At 51.3% G+C, this 21,149-nt stretch overlaps 1 protein-coding gene across 1 annotated transcript in view; it reads left to right on the top strand.

Moving 5' to 3' along the window:
* The window catches only part of PAPPA (pappalysin 1), a 221,475-nt gene that overhangs the window by 150,128 nt on the left and 50,198 nt on the right, over positions 1 to 21,149 (top strand). Inside the window, exons 11-15 of the mRNA XM_059657843.1 lie at positions 7,550 to 7,663; positions 8,593 to 8,728; positions 10,805 to 11,018; positions 18,682 to 18,850; positions 19,082 to 19,265. Coding sequence (XP_059513826.1) covers positions 7,550 to 7,663; positions 8,593 to 8,728; positions 10,805 to 11,018; positions 18,682 to 18,850; positions 19,082 to 19,265 — 817 coding nt within the window. The remainder of the gene's footprint in view (positions 1 to 7,549; positions 7,664 to 8,592; positions 8,729 to 10,804; positions 11,019 to 18,681; positions 18,851 to 19,081; positions 19,266 to 21,149) is intronic.

The raw sequence follows: 21,149 nt of genomic DNA, 5'->3' as shown, positions 1-21,149 counted from the left end.
CTTGCTTAGTGCCTGCATTAGGCCTCCTCTGCTGGTTATGCTGAAGGCGTGATAAGCAAGACCCCTTCTTTTTCTCAGGGAGCTAACAGCAAGCTCAAGGATTGCAAATGGGTTCATTTCCTGGGCCCCGCCTGACCAATCACGCGTGCTCCAGGTAGCCTTTGTTGAGATGGATTCAGAGGCCTGTAGGCAGGGAAGAGCACGCCCGGTTTATTAATGCCCTCTGTCCTGAGATGGGGGAATGCTGGCACCCAGCACCACATGTTGGCTCCACTGGTCCAGTGGGCTCAGGGGCTGTTCCACTTCCTGTTAGCTATCAGCCTCAGTTTCCCACCTGGGAAGTAGTGTGACTGATACCTTTCCCATAGGGCTGTTTAAAGGATTCAGGGAGACAATGGTACCCAACAGGTTCTGTGGTGTAGAACACTAGTGAGAGAAATGACTGTGAATACCAGTTCCTAGTGTCATCAGCATATTTAATGCACATCAACTCCATGTGAGGCTCGGGGGTGGCCAGGTCTGGCTGCGGAGCCTGCCAGTCCTCCTGCCTGAATCCTGGGTCTCCCACTGACTTCCCTGAACCACAGGGTCTATACCATCTCTGCTTCTGGGTCAGATCCATCAATCTGAACCATGTGGATCACCTTGGAAAAGCCACACCAGTTCAATGCAGGCAAGTCCTCTGAGCCCCACCCAGTGACACCAGTGCAACGGAGAGAGAAATCAGGCCCAGGCACTGACCTTGAAGCTCACACACAGAGACAGGTGGACACACGGGAAATGCAAGTGCATTACACAGAGGGCATGAGCAAGAGTAATGGGGAAGTCCAGCCCCTGGGTGGGAAGAGTGAATTTGGAGTCCAGCTACTGTAACTCCTCAGCCATGGGGGAGCAAGGCCTTCCAAACCTCAGAGTGCTTGTGTCTAACGTGGGGACAGAAACGTTTGCTCCTCAGGGTTATTAGACGGTAGGACGACTGGATGAGAGGATGCACGGCGAGCAGCCTTCCTGGCTGGCCCTCTTTAAGAGTGGGTGCCCTTTCCCTCCCCCACGGGAGCGCCGAGGCGGGAACAGCATGTTCTGTAAGGAACAGCCAAGCTGGCTGCACAGAGGTGGCTTTATTTCACCTGAGCCACCACTTCGTGTTCCTGTGTCCCAAGGCCCTTCACAGCCAGGGTTTGACGGCTGCCTCCCAGCAGGCATCCCCCCTGCAGTCATCATATCCAGAACTCGGCTCCTCTTGCAACCTTGCAATTCTTGGGAAAATAAGTTGGCACTGGACCCGAGAGCCTGAGGTGAAAATGTGGCCTGAGTAGAAATATTGGGAAACACTGTCTGGTGTTCGTGTGCATGTGCGTGCGTGCGTGTGAGCGTTCACGTGTATTGTTATTGTCAGCAAGGACCCCCACACTCGTCCCTCCCTATTCCTTTTCCTCTTTTTTTTTCTTTCTATGAGGCCCATTTCCAAGTCCCTTTGGGTTGAAAGAGGAAATTGGAGAGGATGGGCTAGAGGTTTGACAAGCACTTCCTCCCTCCTGTGATTGACAAAAGGGCATGTAAATCTGTAAAAGAGAAATCCAATGGAAACCTCATGGCACCTCCCCTGTGTGGGAAAATACCAGCTCTCCAGCTCCCCTGTTCTCCCGTCTTTGTGTACCTGGTGTGTGGGTGAAAGATAAACTGGATTTAAAAAACCTCTTGAAAGCAAGACATCGTTAACTCCTCTAATTGAAAGCAGTCTTCGCAAAGGAATGGGTTTGGCGGCGGGTGCTGGAGGTGGTGGCTAACAGAACATGGTGTGGACTAGAGTCGCAGGTCCTGGGGACACGGGGGCCTCTGCTTCTGTCATCCTGGGCACCCCAGGCACCACCAGACGTCCCAGCCCATCCCAGAGAAGCTTACAGTGTCCCTTCAAGGGATGTCTCTCCCCTCCGCACTGGGCTCTGTTCTCACCTATTGGATGCGATGGCTGGAATCACATCTCTGAGGACCATCCTAGCTCAAACATCCATTGATCTCAAAGCTCTGGAGAGGATGTCCCAGCTCTTCTGCAGCACACATGAAGAGAAAACAAAACAGAAAACACATTGCTGGAATGGGTGCTGTGAACTGTTATGCTACCCCTCCAGGTGCCTTAGGCAGGAAAGGTGGCTGGGAAATGAGCTTCCACCTCAGAGTATCAGAGTTCTGGGCCCGTAGGTGGGTCCAGAGGCCAACAGGAGGGGATACTGCACTGCAGGGTCAATACTTTCCTCGGTCAAGGGCACTAGGAAGAGGCCGGAAATCAGCTGGCCACACGTGAACACTGAACGCCCTTTGGGGGTTCCTCTTACTCCATCCTCTACAAGTGGGAGCAATGAGTGTCAGAAGTAAGCGAAGCAACTGAGTCAGTTCTAGGAGGCAGGTCCCTTGCCTGGCCATCCAGGGCTCTCACAGCCTCATGGCCCAGCCCAGGGCAGATGGACAGGGCCTGCTTGGGTCCAATGAATTAGCACCTACTCAGGAGCCCAGGTGAGGCGACAAGGAGAAATCACAAGTCCATCCTCCATAACAGCCCCGAGAGCCATGGAGGCAGGCCTTTTGCAAGCTGGCCTCTTCAGTGAAGATTGTGGGCTGAGCTGGCACCTGGATTTGAGTCCTGGTTCTACCAATCAATTGTGTGACCTTAGGCATATTGCCAGGCCTCAGTGTCCTTGTCCATAAAACGGGTATCACAATAGTGCTCTACCTCACAGTGTTGTGCTGGGGACTGCATGCTTGAGTGCATATAGAGTCCTTACAACAGTGCCCGGCATAGAACAAGCATGTAGTTAGGCTGCTGCAGCTCTGCTGTTGTCACTATATTGTTACTCTTGTTCCCTGGGCAACTGTGGCATCCCGTGTTGCGGGCAATCTGCTAAGATTTCTTGCAAGGTAACTCAAACCCGGTTCTCACCTTAGAAGTCTTCAGAGTTTAAAGGGATAAGACTGGGCTCTAAACAACTGTAATCCAATTGACATGTGCCGTGCAGTGTTGCTGACTGTAGACACAGCGTTGCAAGGCCGACCCGTAGAACATCTTGCTTAACGGAAACTTCATGCCCAGGATCAGCCACTCCCTTTCTCCTCCCCCAGCCGCTAGCCACCACCATTCCACTCTTTGATGCTATGACTTTGACGTTTTAGATACCTCGTAGGAGGGAAATCACGTAGCATTTGCCCTTTGGCGATTGCCTTATTTCATGTAGCATCATGTCCTCAAGGTTAATTCATATTGCCTCAAATGGCAGCATTTCCTTCTGTTTTGAGGCTGAATACTATTCCATTGTATGTGTATACCACATTTTGCTTATCAACTTATCTGTTGATGCACAGGTAGGCTGTTTCCACCTCTTGGCTGTTGTGGATGCTACTACAATAACCATGAATGTGGGCAGTGCACACATGTGGGTTTCAGTGATAGGAGACCCCCTCTTTATCTCTCTAGGGCAGGGGAACCTTTTTCTGCCAAGGGCCATTTGAATATTTACAGCATCATTTGTGGGCCACACAAAATTATCAACTTAAAATTTAGCTGCTATGTTTGATCAAAGAGTTCATTATCTCACCTCTAGTGCCTTCGCAGGGCCAGGCCAAGGGATTTTGCAGGCCTTCCACAGCGCCTGGGCCAGACGTTCCCCACCCCTGTTTTAGGGGAACCAGAAGCCTGGAGGCTGCAGATATTTCTGTGTGCCCTACGATAGTGAGCGATGTGAAGGGAGGGATCAGATCTTGTTCATACTGGCAGGACACAGAGGTTACAAAAGTTACTATGTTCAACCCCCCGACATCTCAGGGCCTGGGGGGCGGGGTGGAACCCTTGGCGTCCTCAGAGAGATTTGCACGTGTGAGAGTAGAGAACCTAAGGGAAAGCGGACGGTTCTGCACCAGTTTCCACACAGATGCACTTGGGAAGGGGGAGAGGTCGGGGGAGATTGGGAAGGTCACTGGAACCAGTGACGCTGAAGAAACTGGACAGAGGGAGATGACGGGTGAGGAGGAACGTGGGGTGTTGGAGGGAGAGCTTGGGTTCACAGGAGTGTCTGATGTGCCTCTCCTGCTTGCTCCCTCGCAGAATGTTCAGGAAAATCTACATGGCTCAGTCATGCTTTATGGCACTGGATTTGCCTTTGGGGGGGAAGGTGCAAAAAAGGGGGTGGAGGAAAACAGAGCTTCCCCATAGAATCCGTTACCTTGAGATCACACCTGTATCCTTAGTGACCACCTAGGATACAAGTGTGGCCATGGGCACGGGCAAGGCTCTCTTCCTCTTCGGGCTTCCGAGTCCAGTGTGCCACCACCTCCATAAAGGGCAGCTGAGTGAGCAGAGGCACGCCAGGTCCGTCAAAGCAGGAGCTGCGAGTGTCTGCTCCCCTGCGGCAGCCTCCCCCACCTCCCAGGAACCTAGATGGCTTTAAGATCAACTGGGGCTTTGAGGATTTATTCATTCCTCTCTGATCTGCCTTGACTGACCCTGGTCAGGATCCCAGCCAGCCTGAAACAAACCCAACCCTGAATAGGAAAACAGGAGAAGAAAATAACAGCAGCACCTTCTTCTAAAGCCCTGTCTAGCGCTGATAGGGCTGCCCAGATAAGAGGAAATTGTATTGAAGCAAGACTTCTCTGACTGGGAATGCTTTAGATGTGGAGATAAGCTTCCGACGCCTCCCAACACACACACACATACACACACACACACACACACACCAGCCCTCCGGAGATGTGCCCCACCACGCTCTGCTGGGGGACAGGCAGCTAAGACCACAAGGGGAAAGAATTCCAAAATGATACATGTCGAATTGCTGGCCTGGACTCCGAATGCCATAGATAGTTTATGCAAAGTCTCACACTGTTGTAAAATGTAACACAATCCACTGGCAGGCCTGCCTAAGTTTGGTCCCAGTTGTTTTTTGAGAAAAATAAATAAACTTGAAAATGTCTTCCATCCCATGAATGTGACTGTGTTTTTTAACGGTGGTCCCTTCGGTGTTAGGCTCCTAGAGATCTGAATGCCTGAAGCTCCTAGAAGCCATCACTTAATCCCTGGGACTTGACTCTCCATCAGAAGTTACCTGTGACAGTCAGGAAACCAATACTGCATTTCCAGGATCCACTGATGCCTCGGGAGCCGTGAGGGAAACTTTGGCGACGAACATGTTTTAATAATTTTCAGTGTTTTTAAAGCATTAAAGCTCTTTTTGTAAATGAAACTTTCAAGGCGGCTTGATATCTAAAACAGATGATGCTCAGACGATGGCCTGGTTGAAATGGTGGAGCAGAAACTAAGTAGCCCCTCCCCCCACATCCTGAAGCCCAGGCTGACACCACCAGGGAACCCTAGGAATTCATAGGTGATACCTTGAAAACCTATGACGCCATCCAATATTCAACTGTGAAAGATAAACCCCAGGTTCAAAGGGGTGAGATAAGTAGTCCTAGTCCACAAATATACATCAAATGTTGGGGAGCCTGGACCAGAACCAAGTCTCCCTAATCCAATAGCCAGCTCACCATTGCAAAGCTCTTGAGTGACAATGTGATTCTTCAAAGTTGGTTAAGCAACTTTCTTCCTTTCTCTGAGGTCTCAAGGATGAATTGATGAAGATGTTAACGTTAAGAGAAATTAGATGAAGGGTCTAGTGAACTCCCAGTACTATCTTTGCAACTTTTCTTACTCCAAAACAAAAAGGTTATATTTTTTTAAAGATATAACCTTTTTTTTATTAGTTTCAGAGAGGAAGGGAGAGGGAGAGGGAGAAACATCAATGATGAGAGAGAATCACTGATAGGCTGCTTCCTGCACACCTCCTACTGGGGATCGAGCCTGCAACCTGGGCATGTGACCTTGACTGGAATCAAACCTGGGATCCTTCAGTCCGCAGGCTGACGCTCTATCCACTGAGCCAAACCAGCTAGGGCAAAAAAGGTTTATTTTTTTTAAAAAAAAGCATTAATGTTTGCAATTATAGATTACAGTGCAGCCAAGTATTTTTATCTTGCCTTTGATTAGTGAATTTGGTGTAGAACTTCACTCCATTTTTTAATTCTTCTGTTCTCATCTATATGAATCCCTGGGTATAATCTTGTTTTGTGTGATTTTTATAAATGGTATCAAAATGTACTGACCACTTAGATCTTGTTCTTTTTAATCTACTCAGTGTTATGTGTTTGTGATCTTTCCAAGTTGATGTCTGTGAACTCACAAGTAGGGCTTCCATTTTCCTTGGCCAGGACCCATACTAAGCAGGTGTGAAATATTGTTAGCATCATCCCTGTATATGAATATAATTCAGTCCTCTTAATATAATTTGCTCATAGAATCCTATCACATAAATATGTTATTTTATGCATCCCTTCCCTAACAGATGAACAGACGAACTATTTCCAATCTGTTGCTACTGTAGATATTGATGGAATGGATATCCTTCATCCTTTAATATCTTGATCCTCTCCAGGTCAGCCTTACTTCTTAGATGAGCAGACTGAAATCTGCAGATGTGGAATGACAAACCTAAATTCCTAGGGAGGTTTGGAGAGAGGAACCACTTTCAAGCTCAGAGGAAAAGCACTAATTTGGGATGACCTGCTCATGTTCTGACCAATCACAAGAACAGCTCAGCTCTTTCTGTCCTTCTCCATCATAGCCCTCACCTGCTCTGCAGTTTACAGTTATGTGTGTCTATGCGATTACTTGATGAACATCTGTACACATTGCCATTCTTGAGCTCCTCACCATCTGTCTTGTCCACTTGTTGTCTCACAGTGCTTGGTAAAGAGCAGTGACTCAATAAATATCTGAATGTGTGAATGAACCAATGAATGAAGTGACATTTGGATACACACAAAGCCCCTAAGTTTGAAGAATTCTGCTGGTCTACACCTTTGTGCTTCTTTTAACACCAAGTTGGTATATCTGTCATTGAGAATGAATGCGTGTGTATGTGTGGATGTATGTTTACCTATATGCATTTGAAGTGGTGGAGCTGAGTTTCTTTGGGGAAAGCAAATGTTCCTATGATCGCAGTCTTGCTCTGTTGTATGTAGCCCTGAGCACAGTTTACAGATTTATTCTGAAGTGTGCTCTGCTTGGTGTTCAAGAGTCTCTGAGATCCAACCCTGCAGCCTGTCTTTTCTGCCACTTTCCCCCAGCACAGATACCAGGCAGATGACCACAGCTTAACCCTTCTGGATGCCTGCTGTCCTCTGAGCCTGAGCCTCTGGTTCTGTTCCCTCTACCTGCCATGCCCTTCCACTTATCTCTACCCTGTTCATACCCAACTCAATTATCAACTCCTCTAGGATTTGTGTTCCCATGAGAATCACTGTCAACCCCACCATCACTGGCATTGAGGGTTTCCTCCTCTGCGTGAGAATGTGGGCTCCCGGGGTAGACTCTTGCTTGTCTCTTCATCCCTGATTCTTCCTGCAAATGCCAAGGACAAAATATGTAGATAGCAAAGGTTTATCGATTTGAATTTAAGTCAGTCTCTGCCACTCTCTACAACACTTGTGTTTCTTTCTCTTTTCCCAGGTGTGTCGGACCAAGGTGATTGATCTCAGTGAAGGCATCTCCCAACACGCCTGGTATCCTTGCACCATCAGCTACCCCTACTCCCAGCTGACCCAGACCACGTTCTGGCTCCGGGTAAGCCAGTGCTTGAAGAGCCCTGGATGCGCCAGCGGCCCCAGGAAGCTCTGCCTCCCACAACCCTTTTCTTAGGATGGTTTGTCTATCCATTGAGGATGCTCATTGTAAGGACAGGGGACAAAACACTGATCGGTGAGATGCTCCTGGAAATGGAATCCCTTAATTGCTTGTGAAATACCCCCCAGTCATTCTTGTCTTGGCAGAATTTGGATACTTTTGTCTGCCTGAAACCTCCTATTCATTGTTCAAGACTTTTAAAAATTGTCTTCTCTTCCCTGAAGTCTGTACTGATCCCCCCAAGAGAAAAGTGGCTGTTCTCTCTCCTCTAGTCCTGTACATGGTTGGTTGGTCAGCTGTTGATGGCACTTGTCACATGGTGCCATCCCCCTAAGGACTGTGGATTGCACTGAATTTTGATTTGCATGCCATTGACCTATATTGAACCTCATAGTCTGCAGAAGTGCATGGGCCATGTCTCCTTTAGCTTTGTCTCCTCAGTGCCTAGTACAGAGGTTAGCATGGAGGAATGACAAACAGTAACGATACCATTTTTTGTGGTCTTAGTATGTGCCAAACACTTTTCTCCCATCACCTTATTGAGCCTAACAGCCACCCTGTGATACGGGTGTTCACTTTATCCACCACTTGAGGTGAGGAACCGCAGGCCTAGAGCGGCACAGCCAGCACTGATGGACAGGCACATCTCGGAGGGAGCAGAGCTGAGATCGGAGCAGAGTTTCTGATCTCAGAGCCTGTGCTGTTCACTGGGAGGCTCCACTGCCCCTCTGTTCCCGTTATAGAGCCACAACAAGTAATCCAGTTTGGAAACAGGAGGTTCTCCCTGAGACCCCCTCCCCCCATCCTGTGGCTGCTTCCCCACCAGGGGGAGGGGCATGCATGACTCTCTGATGTCATGTGTGTTTCAGGCATACTTTTCTCAGCCAATGGTTGCTGCAGCTGTTATTGTCCACCTGGTGACCGATGGGACCTACTATGGGGACCAAAAGCAGGAAACCATCAGCGTCCAGCTGCTTGACACCAAAGAGCAGAGCCACGATCTAGGTGAGCATGTTCCCTCAGGCCTGGCTGGCTCTGGGTGCCTGATTCCACCTTTGCCCCTGAGGGTTGGTTGAGAAGGCCTCTTCCTTCCCCTCTCCTCTTCCTCGTTCTCTCATTGGCATTCTCATTGCCGTCAAGTCAGGATGTGCTTATGGGTCTAGAGAAGCCTGACTGACAGGTTCAGGGGTGAGGGATCAGTGTGGAAGTCCTCCCTTCAGTGGCTGCCTTCTGCCAGCCACCTGTAACTCAGCATCCCCGACGGTCCTCCAAAGGCCCAGGGAAGGAACCTGCGTAAGGCCCTTTCCCACTGTCCGCATCAGCACCTGAGGCCCAGGGAGCCCAGGCCACAGGGCTGCGGCTCTTTACCCTGTAGCCAGAGGTGCTGGGAATGACCCCAAAGTGCCAGCTGTGTGTCCAGTGTGAGCTCCAGACTTTCCCATGGGAGTAAGATCAGGAACGGTCCGATGCAGGTCTAGGAAGGCAGGGGAGGAGTCAGCTGCCCCAGAACACGGGCTGCAGTTGCCACTTGTGCCACCTGCCTCAGCATACCCACAGGAGCCATGGACATAGAGCTGATGGGCCAGGTTAGGATCCATCCCCGCCACTCGCGCGCCTGGAAAATGGGAGCCGTTTTCTCCACCTCTCCGTGCCTCATTAAGAGCTCTGGGGCAATGATGCCATTGTACAGTCAGAGCGATGTGGGGAATAAGTGAGGCTTGACACTGTAGGGCTGTGCCTAGCACGACACCTGCCCCCAGGAAGTGCTGTTACCTGCTCCCACGTTTCCGACACAGCCATCCCGGGCGGGTGGAATCCCGGGCCAGCACCACAGTCCAGGCATCAAAGCCATGCCCACACACTCCAGAGGGAGCTCATTTCAAAGACCCCGAGATTGCAAACCAGAGACAGGTCATTCCGGGGTCAAGCAGCAGCCCAGGGAGCAGCGAGGGCTTTTCGGTTTTGTGTTGATGTTTACTTATTTAGTTAGTTTCAAAGGCAAGGGGGAACATCCTAATAAGGAATAGAAAGAAAACCCCTCTGGACTTATCTGGATTCCTGGTAAATTTCCCTAAGTGGGAAGTAAATATTTTCATAGCTGTCCTGGCAGAGCGCACCACGGCCGGGCTCCGAGCGGAGGGTTTCAGCGGAGCGGGGCAGGTCTGGTTCCCAGGGAGCTCTTACGTCCTGCTACCTGATGCCGGGGACTTCCACGTGCCACCGTCCCTCCCACCAGCCCGTCCTCCATCCTCAGCACCCTGACTTCCCCTTCAGATGCTTCCCAGCTCTAAGAGAATGGACCACCATAGGGGGAGAGGCTTCGTGCCCCCACCTAGCAGGCCTGCCCGGCATGGTTGGGATCATTCCATTTTCTAGATACGGAAACTGAGTGCTAGGGTTTATTGGACTCACATAATAAGGAAGTGGCTAAAGCAAGACTTGAACCAAGTTCCACCAATGCCAAAGCCACTTCGTTTCACCCACTACATCCCACCAATCACTCCCCTCTCCTGTATGCACACCTCTGCCTGCCCTCCTGAACCTGGGGACCTGCTCCCGGTTCTTTTGAGGGCTCTGGAGTGAGGCAAGCTTGCATGCTACTTGGACTGTATGTCGCTGGCTGCTCTGTGGCCCTCTGGAAGGCCACTTCCTGCCCAGGGTTCTCAGTCTCCTGTCCACAGGATGGTTACAGAGGCCCTCACCTAGTACCACCGCAATGGCCTGCAGTGGTGCAGGCAGCCTGAACACTGGCAGTTCCGACCAGCAGGCCCCAGTGCAATGTGGGAGGTGGGGGAGGCTGGGCAGAGGGGTGGCCCTTTGGGGGAGGAGAGGGCCGTGGGCACTAGGTGAAGGGAAGGCTTAGGGGGCAGGGAGGCAAGGGGGTTGGAAAGATTTGGAACCAAGAGAAAAAGGCAGACAAAGAAACTTTCAATCAAACTCAAAATCCCCACCGGCCACCCAATGGTGCTTTTGTGCAGGGACATGAAAGGGTCTGGGGGCTTGGGGAAGGGCCGGTTGGGGAGGGCGTGACTGGCCTTGAGTAATGAGCTTGGCCCCCCGGCCCTCTGTCTCCCCTGACAGGCCTCCACGTCCTGAGCTGCAGGAACAATCCCCTGATTATCCCTGTGGTCCATGACCTCAGCCAGCCCTTCTACCACAGCCAGGCGGTGCGAGTGAGCTTCAGCTCACCCCTGCTCGCCATCTCGGGGGTGGCCCTCCGCTCCTTCGACGGCTTTGACCCTGTCACCCTGAGCAGCTGCCAGAGAGGGGAGACCTACAGCTCTGCCGAGCAGAGGTAAGGCACCCGGGTCTGCCCACCCTGCCATTGCGTAGCCAAGTTGAGATGGAGGAATTCTGGAATGGGGTGGCCGTGTGTATTGCCATAAAAATCTCTGTGCATCTCCCTCCTCCATCTCGTGGGCTCTGGGCAGCACTGCCTCTGGGCCTGGCGTCCAGGGGTGGGGAGGTCTGTAGGCTGGGTGGTGGAAAGAGGGCCTCCTTTGCTGGCGTTCAGTCCCAGTGGCTTGCAGGGGGACCCTGGGACATCGCTTTCTCTCTCTGGGCCTCAACATCCTCATTTGAACAGAGAGAGGGTGGTGGGTTCGCTGGCTTTCAGCTCTTAAGTGCTGGAATATCCTGCTTCCTGAGTAGCACAGACGGGAAGCATAACTCTCTGAAATTTAGGGGGGAGAGGAGGACTGTTATTTGTCTCATCCCAGTTCGCTGCGTATTTCAGTGACGGTTGGACTCTGTCTTCTCTAAGCCAGGCTCCTGAGATCCCTCCAGTGGTCTAGGAGCCTGTCTCTGAGCTGCATAACATCACCCCCTCGGTGCCTTTGACCTGGCGTCTCTGTTCTTGAACCTGGTTTAGGGCTAAGAGGGAAAGGTGTTTCCTGGACACCCTCTGGTAATCTTCTTACTGGATCTGAATCTACCCTTCCTGACTGTGTGTCCATGTATAAGTCGCTTTGCTTTTCTAAGTCGCAGTTTTCTGTTTTGGAGTAAACGGGTGATAACATCTACCCCATAGGGTGGTCGTGAGGGTCAAATAGTGTGCTGTAGGTGAAGGTGTTCTTGCACATTGCTAGGCACCGTGCAAAGCTAATGCACCAATAAAGGACATTTATCTCCCTGTGACAGTGGTGCTTTTCAGCCCAGAACCTGCATAGAATCCTCAGAGGAGGGCAGAGGAGCCTCAGAGATGGTCTAGCATGTAGAGGTGTCCACACTTCTGTACCATCTAGAATTCCAGGGCCCCAAGAGGAGAAGGACTGGTCCAGAGTCATACAGCATCACTCATGTTTGTTCAATGAGATCCAGAAGGAGAAAGAGAGAGTTGGGGTCTCAGTAGGCTCCCCCAGAGTGAGGCCCTCTGAAGGGCGATGCAGCCCTACCCTGTGTACCTGGGAGTGAGGAGCGGAAATAGGGGTGGGAGGGTGACAGGGGCCTTTCCCACGGCCCTGCTGCTGCAGAGGACACAGAAGGGGGTTGCAACACCCACTGTGCTCTGCACCCACTGTCTCTCGCCTCTTGTGCAAAGTCTGTTGCAATCCTTTGGAGGCCAAAGAGCTCCTTAAATATCACTCATTGTTACATTTCACCCTGAGAGGGCTTTGTCCTCCCCGGCTCCCCAGACTATAAAAATAAGTTAATTCTCAGAACTCAGAGAAACATTGCGGATGGAAAATGCAAATCCATCACCTCGGCCACAATGCTCTCCATCGTCACCCAGACTCCGCACCGCCCACAAGTGCACTGAGGCCGGCACTGACGACTTTGAGTTCTTAATTGGGAGGTCCTGGGCCCCAAGTAAACATAGGGAGAGTTTAACCTCGGAAACAAGTCAACTGATAAGTGCCTGTTGGATCCTCTGACTTGTGGAGGGACATCAAACTTGGGCAAAGCGTTCTGTCTCTGTCTGGTTATGTGACCTTAAACCAGTCACCCCTTCTTTCTAGACCTCAGTTTCCCCATCTGCAAAATGATAATGGGTTGGATGTTCTCTGTGGTTCTTTCCCATTCTAAAAGTCTGTGGTTCCCAAGAGCTGGGAGGGGCGAGAGGGAAGAGGAAGGGACTGACACTTATGATTGTATTATCTTATTTCACTATCACTTCTGTCCTGGGAGGTGTGGAGGCAGTGAGGGAGTCGAGGTCATCAAGGTGGTCAGAGGCCAAACCCTGCTTTGTCTGCCCCTAAAAGCCACTCTGCCCACCGGAGCCAGGAACACCTGTGGGAGAGGAGAGGACTTTTCACAGCTGCTCACCTGCGAGCATTTGGACAGTGAGCCAGTCAGGTGCTGAGGACACAGCTCTGAGGCCTCTGCCGGCTTGGCCTGGGCTGGGACCGGGTTGGAGCAGGCAGAGCGCCCAGGACTGAGGCCTGGGGCATGCAGGGCCCTCCTGAATGCCTGGCTGGGGTGTGGGAGGACAGGCAGGACTGTGCAAATGTGCAAATGCGTCCAAACAAACAAACGAGGAGGAAAGAAAAGAAAAATAAGCAACAACTGGAAAAAGCCATGGGGTGGTTTCCTGCATTCTGAAAGCACCAAGGTAAATAGCATCAGTTTTTATAGATTTCAGCTTGTGGAACACACATCCCACTTTACTCCAGGCTCTCCCCAGGTAGAGAAAGGTGCTGTTTCTCCCGTCCCTCCCTACACCCAGCTCTACCACCCCTCCACCCCTCCTCCTCCCCATCTGCTTTTTCTTGCTTTCTCTCCTTGCTCCCCCTCCTCTCCGTCTCCCTCCCCTCTCTCCTCTCTCCCCCTCTTTTTCCTCCTCATTTGCTTTCTCTTCCCCTGAGAGCAGCATGATACCTAGTGGGCTGCCTCGGGAGCAGCATCATACTCCACATCGATTCAGGTGCTGTGTTCTGACTGAGACTGGGGGGTCCTCCCCAGCCCCGTGCAGTCCTAGGAATAAACACAGGGGTCCAAGCAAACAGGATCGGGTTTCAAAGGAGAGGTCCAGTTGTGGAATTCTGGCCAAACCCCAGCTCCACACAGAGTTAGGGGAAGGGTGTAAGATGGGGGGTTGCATAGTGATCGTGGTGGGGGAGTTCAAGAGGCCTTTTCAATGAGAAAAGCAACAATCATGAATTCAGGCTCTAGTCTCTCTCTCTCTCTCTCTCTCTCTCTCTCTCTCTCTCTCTCTCTCTTTCTCTCTCTCTCTCTCTCTCTCACACACACACACACACACACACACACACACACACACACACACCGCCTCTATCTATCCTATGGCTCTAAGTAGATTGAGCAGTTTATTATAAAATTCAGTGGGTCATGTATGTAGACAAATAACTTTCTTCCCTCCCTTCTTTCCCTCCTCCATGCCTCCTTCCTTCTCTCCCTCCCTCCCTCTCTTCCTTCCTTCCATTTTCCTTCTTGCCTTCCCTTCTCCCCCCGGCCCCCCCCCTTTTTTTCTCATTTTCCTCCTCTACCGCAAACTCTTCCCACAGCTTCCATGCCAGCCCATCTGGGAGAGGCAGCTGGAGAGAACTAACTTTTAAGGTCAGCTTCTTCCTGTGCTCATATGCGCTCCTTCCATCCAGGGTGGATTGGCGGTCGGAGCAGGTGGTGGGTGTCCACAGGCTGGAGCCCAGAGTCCCTGGGGGCTGTGCGCTGATAGGAGCCCAGGCGTGGAGTGTCCTCCCAGGTGAATGTGTAGGGATTCATATGTAAAATTTGGAGCCCAGAATGAAGCTGCCCATGGGGAGACCACAGGCCTCAGGTTGCTGTCCACAGGCTCAACCAACTTCTCGGCACCTCTCAGAACACCCGCCGGGGTCGCTGGTCCGGGGGACACCCCTGCACACAAAGTGCAGGGCCCGCCGTGTGTGCATCCGCACTGCGCTGGGGACTCCCTGACTTCTCCAGAACGCTGTCCAGCTTCACCCCTCAGTGCCCATCAGGTCCTGCTCTTCCAAGTCCTTGTCAGTCTCTGGGATCAAGTCTACTCTCTCCCCTTCCAAGGGCTCCGCAGTGACATAACCTCGGTTGTTTTTCCCTCATAAAACCGTGACCCTGACAGCTGGGGCCTCTAAGAGCTCCTCTGTTTTGCTCTCTAATCTGAGAATGGGACAGCTACGGTCCAGGCAAGAGAAGTGAGCGACTCACAGTCACCCAGACAGTAGGGGCAGAACCGGCATTTGAATCCAGTTTTCCGGATCCAGGACGGAGATCTTTCCTCCTCATCAGAGGTTTCAACACTGCTGTCCCTCCGGCCAGACTAGGCCCAGGCCTCGGTCCCACAGGCAGCCTGGGACTGGAGTGCACGGCTGCCTCGGCTGGGCATGTGCCCTCCGCTGGGCACACCCAGCTCACCTTGCCCTCACCTGTCCACAGAATCTCTGCTCTGTCCCACCACGTCACTGGCTTCCAGAATTCCAGGGTCCGGCCCGCAGCCTCCTGCCATGGGAGCTGCGTCAGTCTCTCTCGCTGCCCACGCTCCCCTGCCGCCGTGGTGCCCAGAGCCTTTCCCTTCACTCCCTCCAGGGTCGCGCATGCTGTTGTGTTGTTTTGTTTTGCTTTGTTTTTGTTTTGCTGTCCCCAGATGAACAACCCACAGTGCTTTATAAACAACCTGCTGTTATTATCTCCACCTCCCCATGGTGTGATTGCAGCTAAGTGGCAGGCCACAGGGGTCAGCCAGGAGTCCAGGGCACAGAGCCAGGAGAGGAGCCCTCACCGCCCTTTAATTTCTGTCCTGGTTGCAGCGTGACCCAAGTGTCCCCTGTTATGCATGATTGGGGCCCTTTCAAGTGGTGGTGGGGGCAGCGGCTGGGGGCTTGGCTGTCAGATCACCTAAGGTTTCACCTCTACATGGAACTTGAGTCTATAAATAAATGAGTGAAAATATAGATAAGAAAAATCATAAATATCTGATTCTCTCTGCACTGGGGCCGGGAGGAGTTCCCTAGCTTTTCCCAGATGTGAGCATTTCATCCATACATTACCTGCACCCCTTCCCCCGCCCCTCCCACCCGCACATTCCTCCCTTCTGGGAAGTGTCTTCCTTTTCCCTTTTTAAATTATTTTTATTGACCGCCCATCATGGGTATTAAATTCTTCCCTCCCGTTTTTTTTTTTTTTTTTTTTTAATGAAGCCAGAGGCTTTCCTTTTGTTTTGTTTTTCTTGTTTTAATTTTTGTTTTGTGTTTCAGAAATGACAGGGCTGTGTCGGGGAGTCAGTTATTTGGGAGGGGCAGTTGGGGTCATGTTTATCATTTCTGGACAATGTGTTCCCATAACTCTTTCCAGCTCACTGGAAAGCAGAGGGAGAGACAGGGGCTTTTGGGACAGAGAGATCCACACGAATCCTGTCTACACAGAGTACCTTTGGACGAGCAATTTAAATTCTCTTCACTCTCCTCTTCTTGAAGGTGGAATGAAAATACCACCTCAATTAGGCTTGTGTATTACTGTTCTTTGACACATGTTCTCCTTCCTGAAACACCCAGGTGACAGGAGTCTGACCTGTCCCCTCCGTTGCTATCTCCCCATGTGGAACAGTGTCTGGGGTGGGTCTGCTGCATAGATGAATGAGTGGCTGACAGGTCACCCTGCTGACAGTCTTGAGAGAGAACATTTTATTAGCTCCATTTTACAGAGGGGGAAACTGAGGCTCAGGGGTTATGACCTTTCCAAGGTCAGACAACTGATAAAAACGGCAGAACTGGGGTAGAGCCCAGATTTGCCCACTTGCTAAGTCCCGTGCTCTTTCTATTCTAGAAAATCAAGTTTTCCAGCTTATTCTTTTCCTGCAAAGAATATTATTGTGCCCAGAACGGAGGAGGGCGCCGCTGGTTCCTTCATGGCCCCACAGCCCAGAGAAGCCCTTGTCTCTCAATGGGAGCCCGGGAAGTCCTGGGAGTGCAGAGAGAACATGATCTGTGAGGCGGAGGTGGAAGACCAGCTTGGAAGCTGGTGGCTCCCTGAGTGAATCTAGTTGAATTGGAACCATGTGGCTCTTTCCCCAGCCCTTACACAACGGGAGCAGATGCACTGTTTGGTGTCGAAGCCCTTGTGTTAACTTCACAGTTCCAGTTTCTTCCAGGTCTCCTCGTGGCGCAAGGCCGAGGCTGCCAGGAGCAGGGAGGAGGGCGGGGAGTCGGAACCCCTCAGCAAGTGTCAGGGAACCCCACTAGCCCTGCGATTATTTCCGAGGGGGGTTCTGTGGGGAGCGCAAAGCCCACGTTAGTGTGGGGGCTGACACCTAAGTCAGATGCTTGCCCCTCCCCAAGTGTTTCAGAAAGTGAATTTGAACAAAAGAGGTGAATTTGGTGATGTGCTTTGGAGACTTTAGCTTCTCGCTCCCGCACCCCACATTTTTCTCACCACCCTTCTGGGCAGGGGAGGGAGTGTGGGAGTGAGTTGTCATGTGCTGTAAAAGCCTCAGGAGTGTGGTCTGAGACTGGCAAAAAGGACAGACATCAGGGATTTCCTCTTAAGCTGGTTTGACCACCAATTGCCTACTGTCTCCTGGATAAAAACAGGAAAAATAGCCTGAGGCTCTGGATACGAATCTCACTCTCTGTGCACAGTGTGCCTGCCAGGCTCTAGGGCAGATGGTCAGAGAGGCAAAGGTGGGAGAGAAGTGCCCCAAGAAGCTTTCGTTGCTAGGAATCATGTCAACCTCCAAGAAATAAATGTTTAGCAGCTATAGGAAGACACTGCTGCCACTCACTTCTCCCTAGTTAGGGAATGTCTGCCATATGCGAGGCATTTCTCTTGCCAATGTGAAGTGCACCCAGATGAAACAGGCGTTATCTCTACCCTCAGGGCAGTTCTAGTCCAGGTGTGGGGAGACGTTACCCACGAGGACTTTGGGGCCACACATCTGGGCAGGAACTGAAGTAACTGAATCTCACTGGTCCCTGGTTTTTCTGACTGTGAAATGAATAACGCTGAGCTCATGGGGGTGTTGTGAGGATGGAGTGAGCTCACGTATGTGAGCAATCAGGAACTAGGCATTCCTGTTCCTGCCTGTTGGGGGCTGTAGTAGGAGGGGAAAGGTCACCAGGCGCAGGGATGTCACATCATTCCTGTCTGCATCCTTAAGGATGAGCACATGTTCCACACTGCTGGGCTCCCAGGGCCTGTGCTGTCAGTGCCTGCGGCAGGCGCCGCGGGGTTAGAGAAAGGAGCAGGATGCCTGCATGGAGCTCACCTGGGACACAGGTGAAGTGTCCTATGGAAATGCATGTACCGGGGACCTGAGGAACGGGGGAATTGGAATTGGCAGGAAGGTTGCAACAGCAGCAGCAAAAGACATGAGGCATGACCTCCGGACAGCTTTCCCAACAATTCATAAATTACTGTACAGTTATAAAGGGCTACTCCGTCCAACACCTCAGTGGAGTCTCATGGCCATGTGCGTTGGCCAAATCTGAGAATACACTGGAGGGACATCAGAAAGGTGATGTACCTTGCTCAAAGGTACACAGCTTCTAGGGAACAGAGCACAGATGTACTGCTATCATTAGCTACCATTTATTGAGTGCTTTTTGGTGCCAGGAATTCTGCTTTGTGCTTTCCCCGAACCATGGAATCTAATTCTCACAATGATCCTTGGGAGTCAGTACTACCATAAGACATAAAGAGGCTTCCATTCAACTCGGTGTCTGGCAGATAAGAAACACAGCGAATACTTGCTATACTGGAATGATCCCCATTTTATAGATGGGAAAACTGAGGCTCCTCAAGGTTGGAAGCATAATAACTTACAAAGCTCTCGAAGATTTGAACCCTGGTTTGTCTGTTTCCATACGTGACCACTGCCTCCAGAGTCTTCCTCACCTAGGCCAGCTCCTTCCTCCCCTCCATCTCCTCTCCTCTCCTTAGGCTCGGCCTCCTGACATTGTAGAGAGGGAGGCCATGGGCCTTTATCTTGCAGCTGCAGTGCCCAGGTCCTGCAGGGAAGCTCCCTCTGACCTTCTGGTTTCTTCCCTCTGCAGCTGTGTGCACTTCGCATGTGAGGCCACTGACTGTCCGGAGCTGGCCGTGGAGAACGCCTCTCTCAACTGCTCCAGCAGCGACCGCTATCATGGTGCCCAGTGCACTGTGAGCTGCCGGACGGGCTATGTGCTCCAGATACGGAGGGATGATGAGCTGATCAAGAGCCAGGTGTGTGCAGGTGCAGGGCCCGCAGCTCCTCTCCACCTGAAAAGGCTGACTGGGTGCTAAATATGCTCCCTGCTGGATCTCCAGTATTTAAAACGGTGCTGCCACATAGTAGATGCTCAGTAAACATGGGGTGATTGACAAGGCTCTGAGCTGTTGCCTGGGGAGAAGGGTGTGTCCCCATATCTGGGACGCCCTCTGCCACCACTCACTGTGTTCACCTCTGCCTTCCAGACGGGACCCAGCGTCACAGTGACCTGCACCGAGGGCAAGTGGAACAAGCAGGTGGCGTGTGAGCCCGTGGACTGTGGCGTCCCAGACCAACATCACGTCTATGCTGCCTCCTTCTCCTGCCTTGAGGGCACCACCTTTGGCAGCAAATGCTCCTTCCAGTGTCGCCACCCAGCGCAGTTGAAAGGTACAGAGGGCCCTCTGGCTGGGCTCGCCCTGCTTCCTGGGTGGGAAGCCCAGCGGCCGCTTCTGCTTCCAGGCTCCCCTCCTGGGTCTCAGACACCAGGCCTTGGGTGGATTTTATCCATCTCCTGATTTCTCTCCACCAAGTGCACTGATGTAAACATCCCTGTTGGGCAGTTAAGGGAAAATCAAGGTGTGGACAAGTATGGCAATGGAATTCCCTCCAAGATCTTTTAAGTTTTGTAAAAATAAAGGGAAAGAGGGAGGAAAAGACGATTCAGAGAGTAACATCTGGAAGGGATGTGACTAGTGCTCTGGATATGGTGAGGGCCCAGTAAACCTAAGAGGTCAGTATTAGTACTGTTCCCAACTGTCACAGAGGAGGAAATTGCCCAAGGCCACCTCATTCATGGCGGGGGTCACATTGGACCGCAGGTCTCATCTTTCTCCAGAGCCAACTGCCACCCTTAGGAAAGGCCGGCTGGGGCGAGGAGCGGGTGCAGGAGGAGGCGATTACTGGCCTCTCCTGGGCTGGATAAGACATCATCAGGCAACCTGAAGAAGAGGCCATGTTTGGAAGGAGGGAGAGGCTGGGTATCCTAGGATTAAAAGGGCTCTTTGAGCTCATAGGAATAACCGATGATTGGGAAGATGGGAAGCTGAGGTCCAGCGAGAGGGAGGAAGGAATTTGTGCAAAATCACAGAGCAGGTTAGCCGCATTATCAGGATACATGCTCTTGGCTTCCAGCCGAGTGTTGGATTGGACGTTGTGCCCAGTCCTCAGAGGGGCCAGGACCCTCTCCTTTGCTTGGTTTATTGGAGGAAACATTGCCCCTTATCAGAGGCCATTTGGGGTCCATCTGTCGAGTGTGCGAGAGTAGACTTCTGTGGGGTATGAGGGCTTGGAGGGAGACCTATAAATTCTCTTAAGCTTAGATATAATATGTACTATTAAGTCTCAGGCATTTTGACGATCAGAGAGGGTCAATCGTTTCCCCAAATTTTCAAGGGGATACCTAGCTTCAAAAGACTAGTGGACTTGAGTCCTTGGAAGGCAGTGGCCATGTGTGTAATTCCTTTGAGCGTTGCTGTCAGCGAACCCAGGGCCTGTACACAGTGAGACTCCATAAAGTACAATGAGTGGATGGCTGGATGAATTGATGACGGTAACACCACAGGAAATATTTAAGAATGAATGAAAGACACAGCATTCTCACTAAACTGCCCCAAATGAAAAGCAGGGAATGTTTTGAGGATGAATTCCTTAGGTCCCCTCATTTTTAACTCAAGAAGATTTGAATCAAAAAGCTATATACTCAAAGTTCTTTTGAGTACTAAGAAGATTTGACCTGAGAAAGGTGACAAGACCAGTAGAAATGGTAAACCTCTGCCATTCAGGCTGCCTGAGCCCTTCTCTTGGCCTTATTTGCCCAAATGTGGGGTAGATTACTAACGTCCGGCTGGGAACTCACACATGTCAGTCAGAGGCTCCTGGGGATGGGAGGTGCATACATTGTCATTGATCAGTGGTTCTCAACCTTCCTAATGCCACGACCCTTTAATACAGTTCCTCATGTTGTGGTGACCCCCAATTTCATTGTTACAAATTGAACATAATTAAAGCATAGTGATTAATCACAAAACAATATGTAATTATATATGTGTTTTCCGATGGTCTTAGGCGACCCCTGTGAAAGGGTCGTTTGACTCCCAAAGAGGTCACGACCCACAGGCTGAGAACTGCTGGTCATTGATCATTATACCCCTCATTGTGGCTAATGATAATTCTTCATCAAAGGGATTCAGACCCGCCTGCCATTGCGTCTGTGCTGACATGGGAGTGGCAGGGGCTGTACTGTGCACATGAGGCCCCAGAAAGGCCATCGAG

The sequence above is a fragment of the Myotis daubentonii genome, chromosome 11 (genome assembly GCF_963259705.1).
Source record: "Myotis daubentonii chromosome 11, mMyoDau2.1, whole genome shotgun sequence".
Classification (NCBI taxonomy): domain Eukaryota; kingdom Metazoa; phylum Chordata; class Mammalia; order Chiroptera; family Vespertilionidae; genus Myotis; species Myotis daubentonii.
Note: the sequence above shows the minus strand (reverse complement) of the source record. Positions and strands in the feature narration are given on the sequence as shown.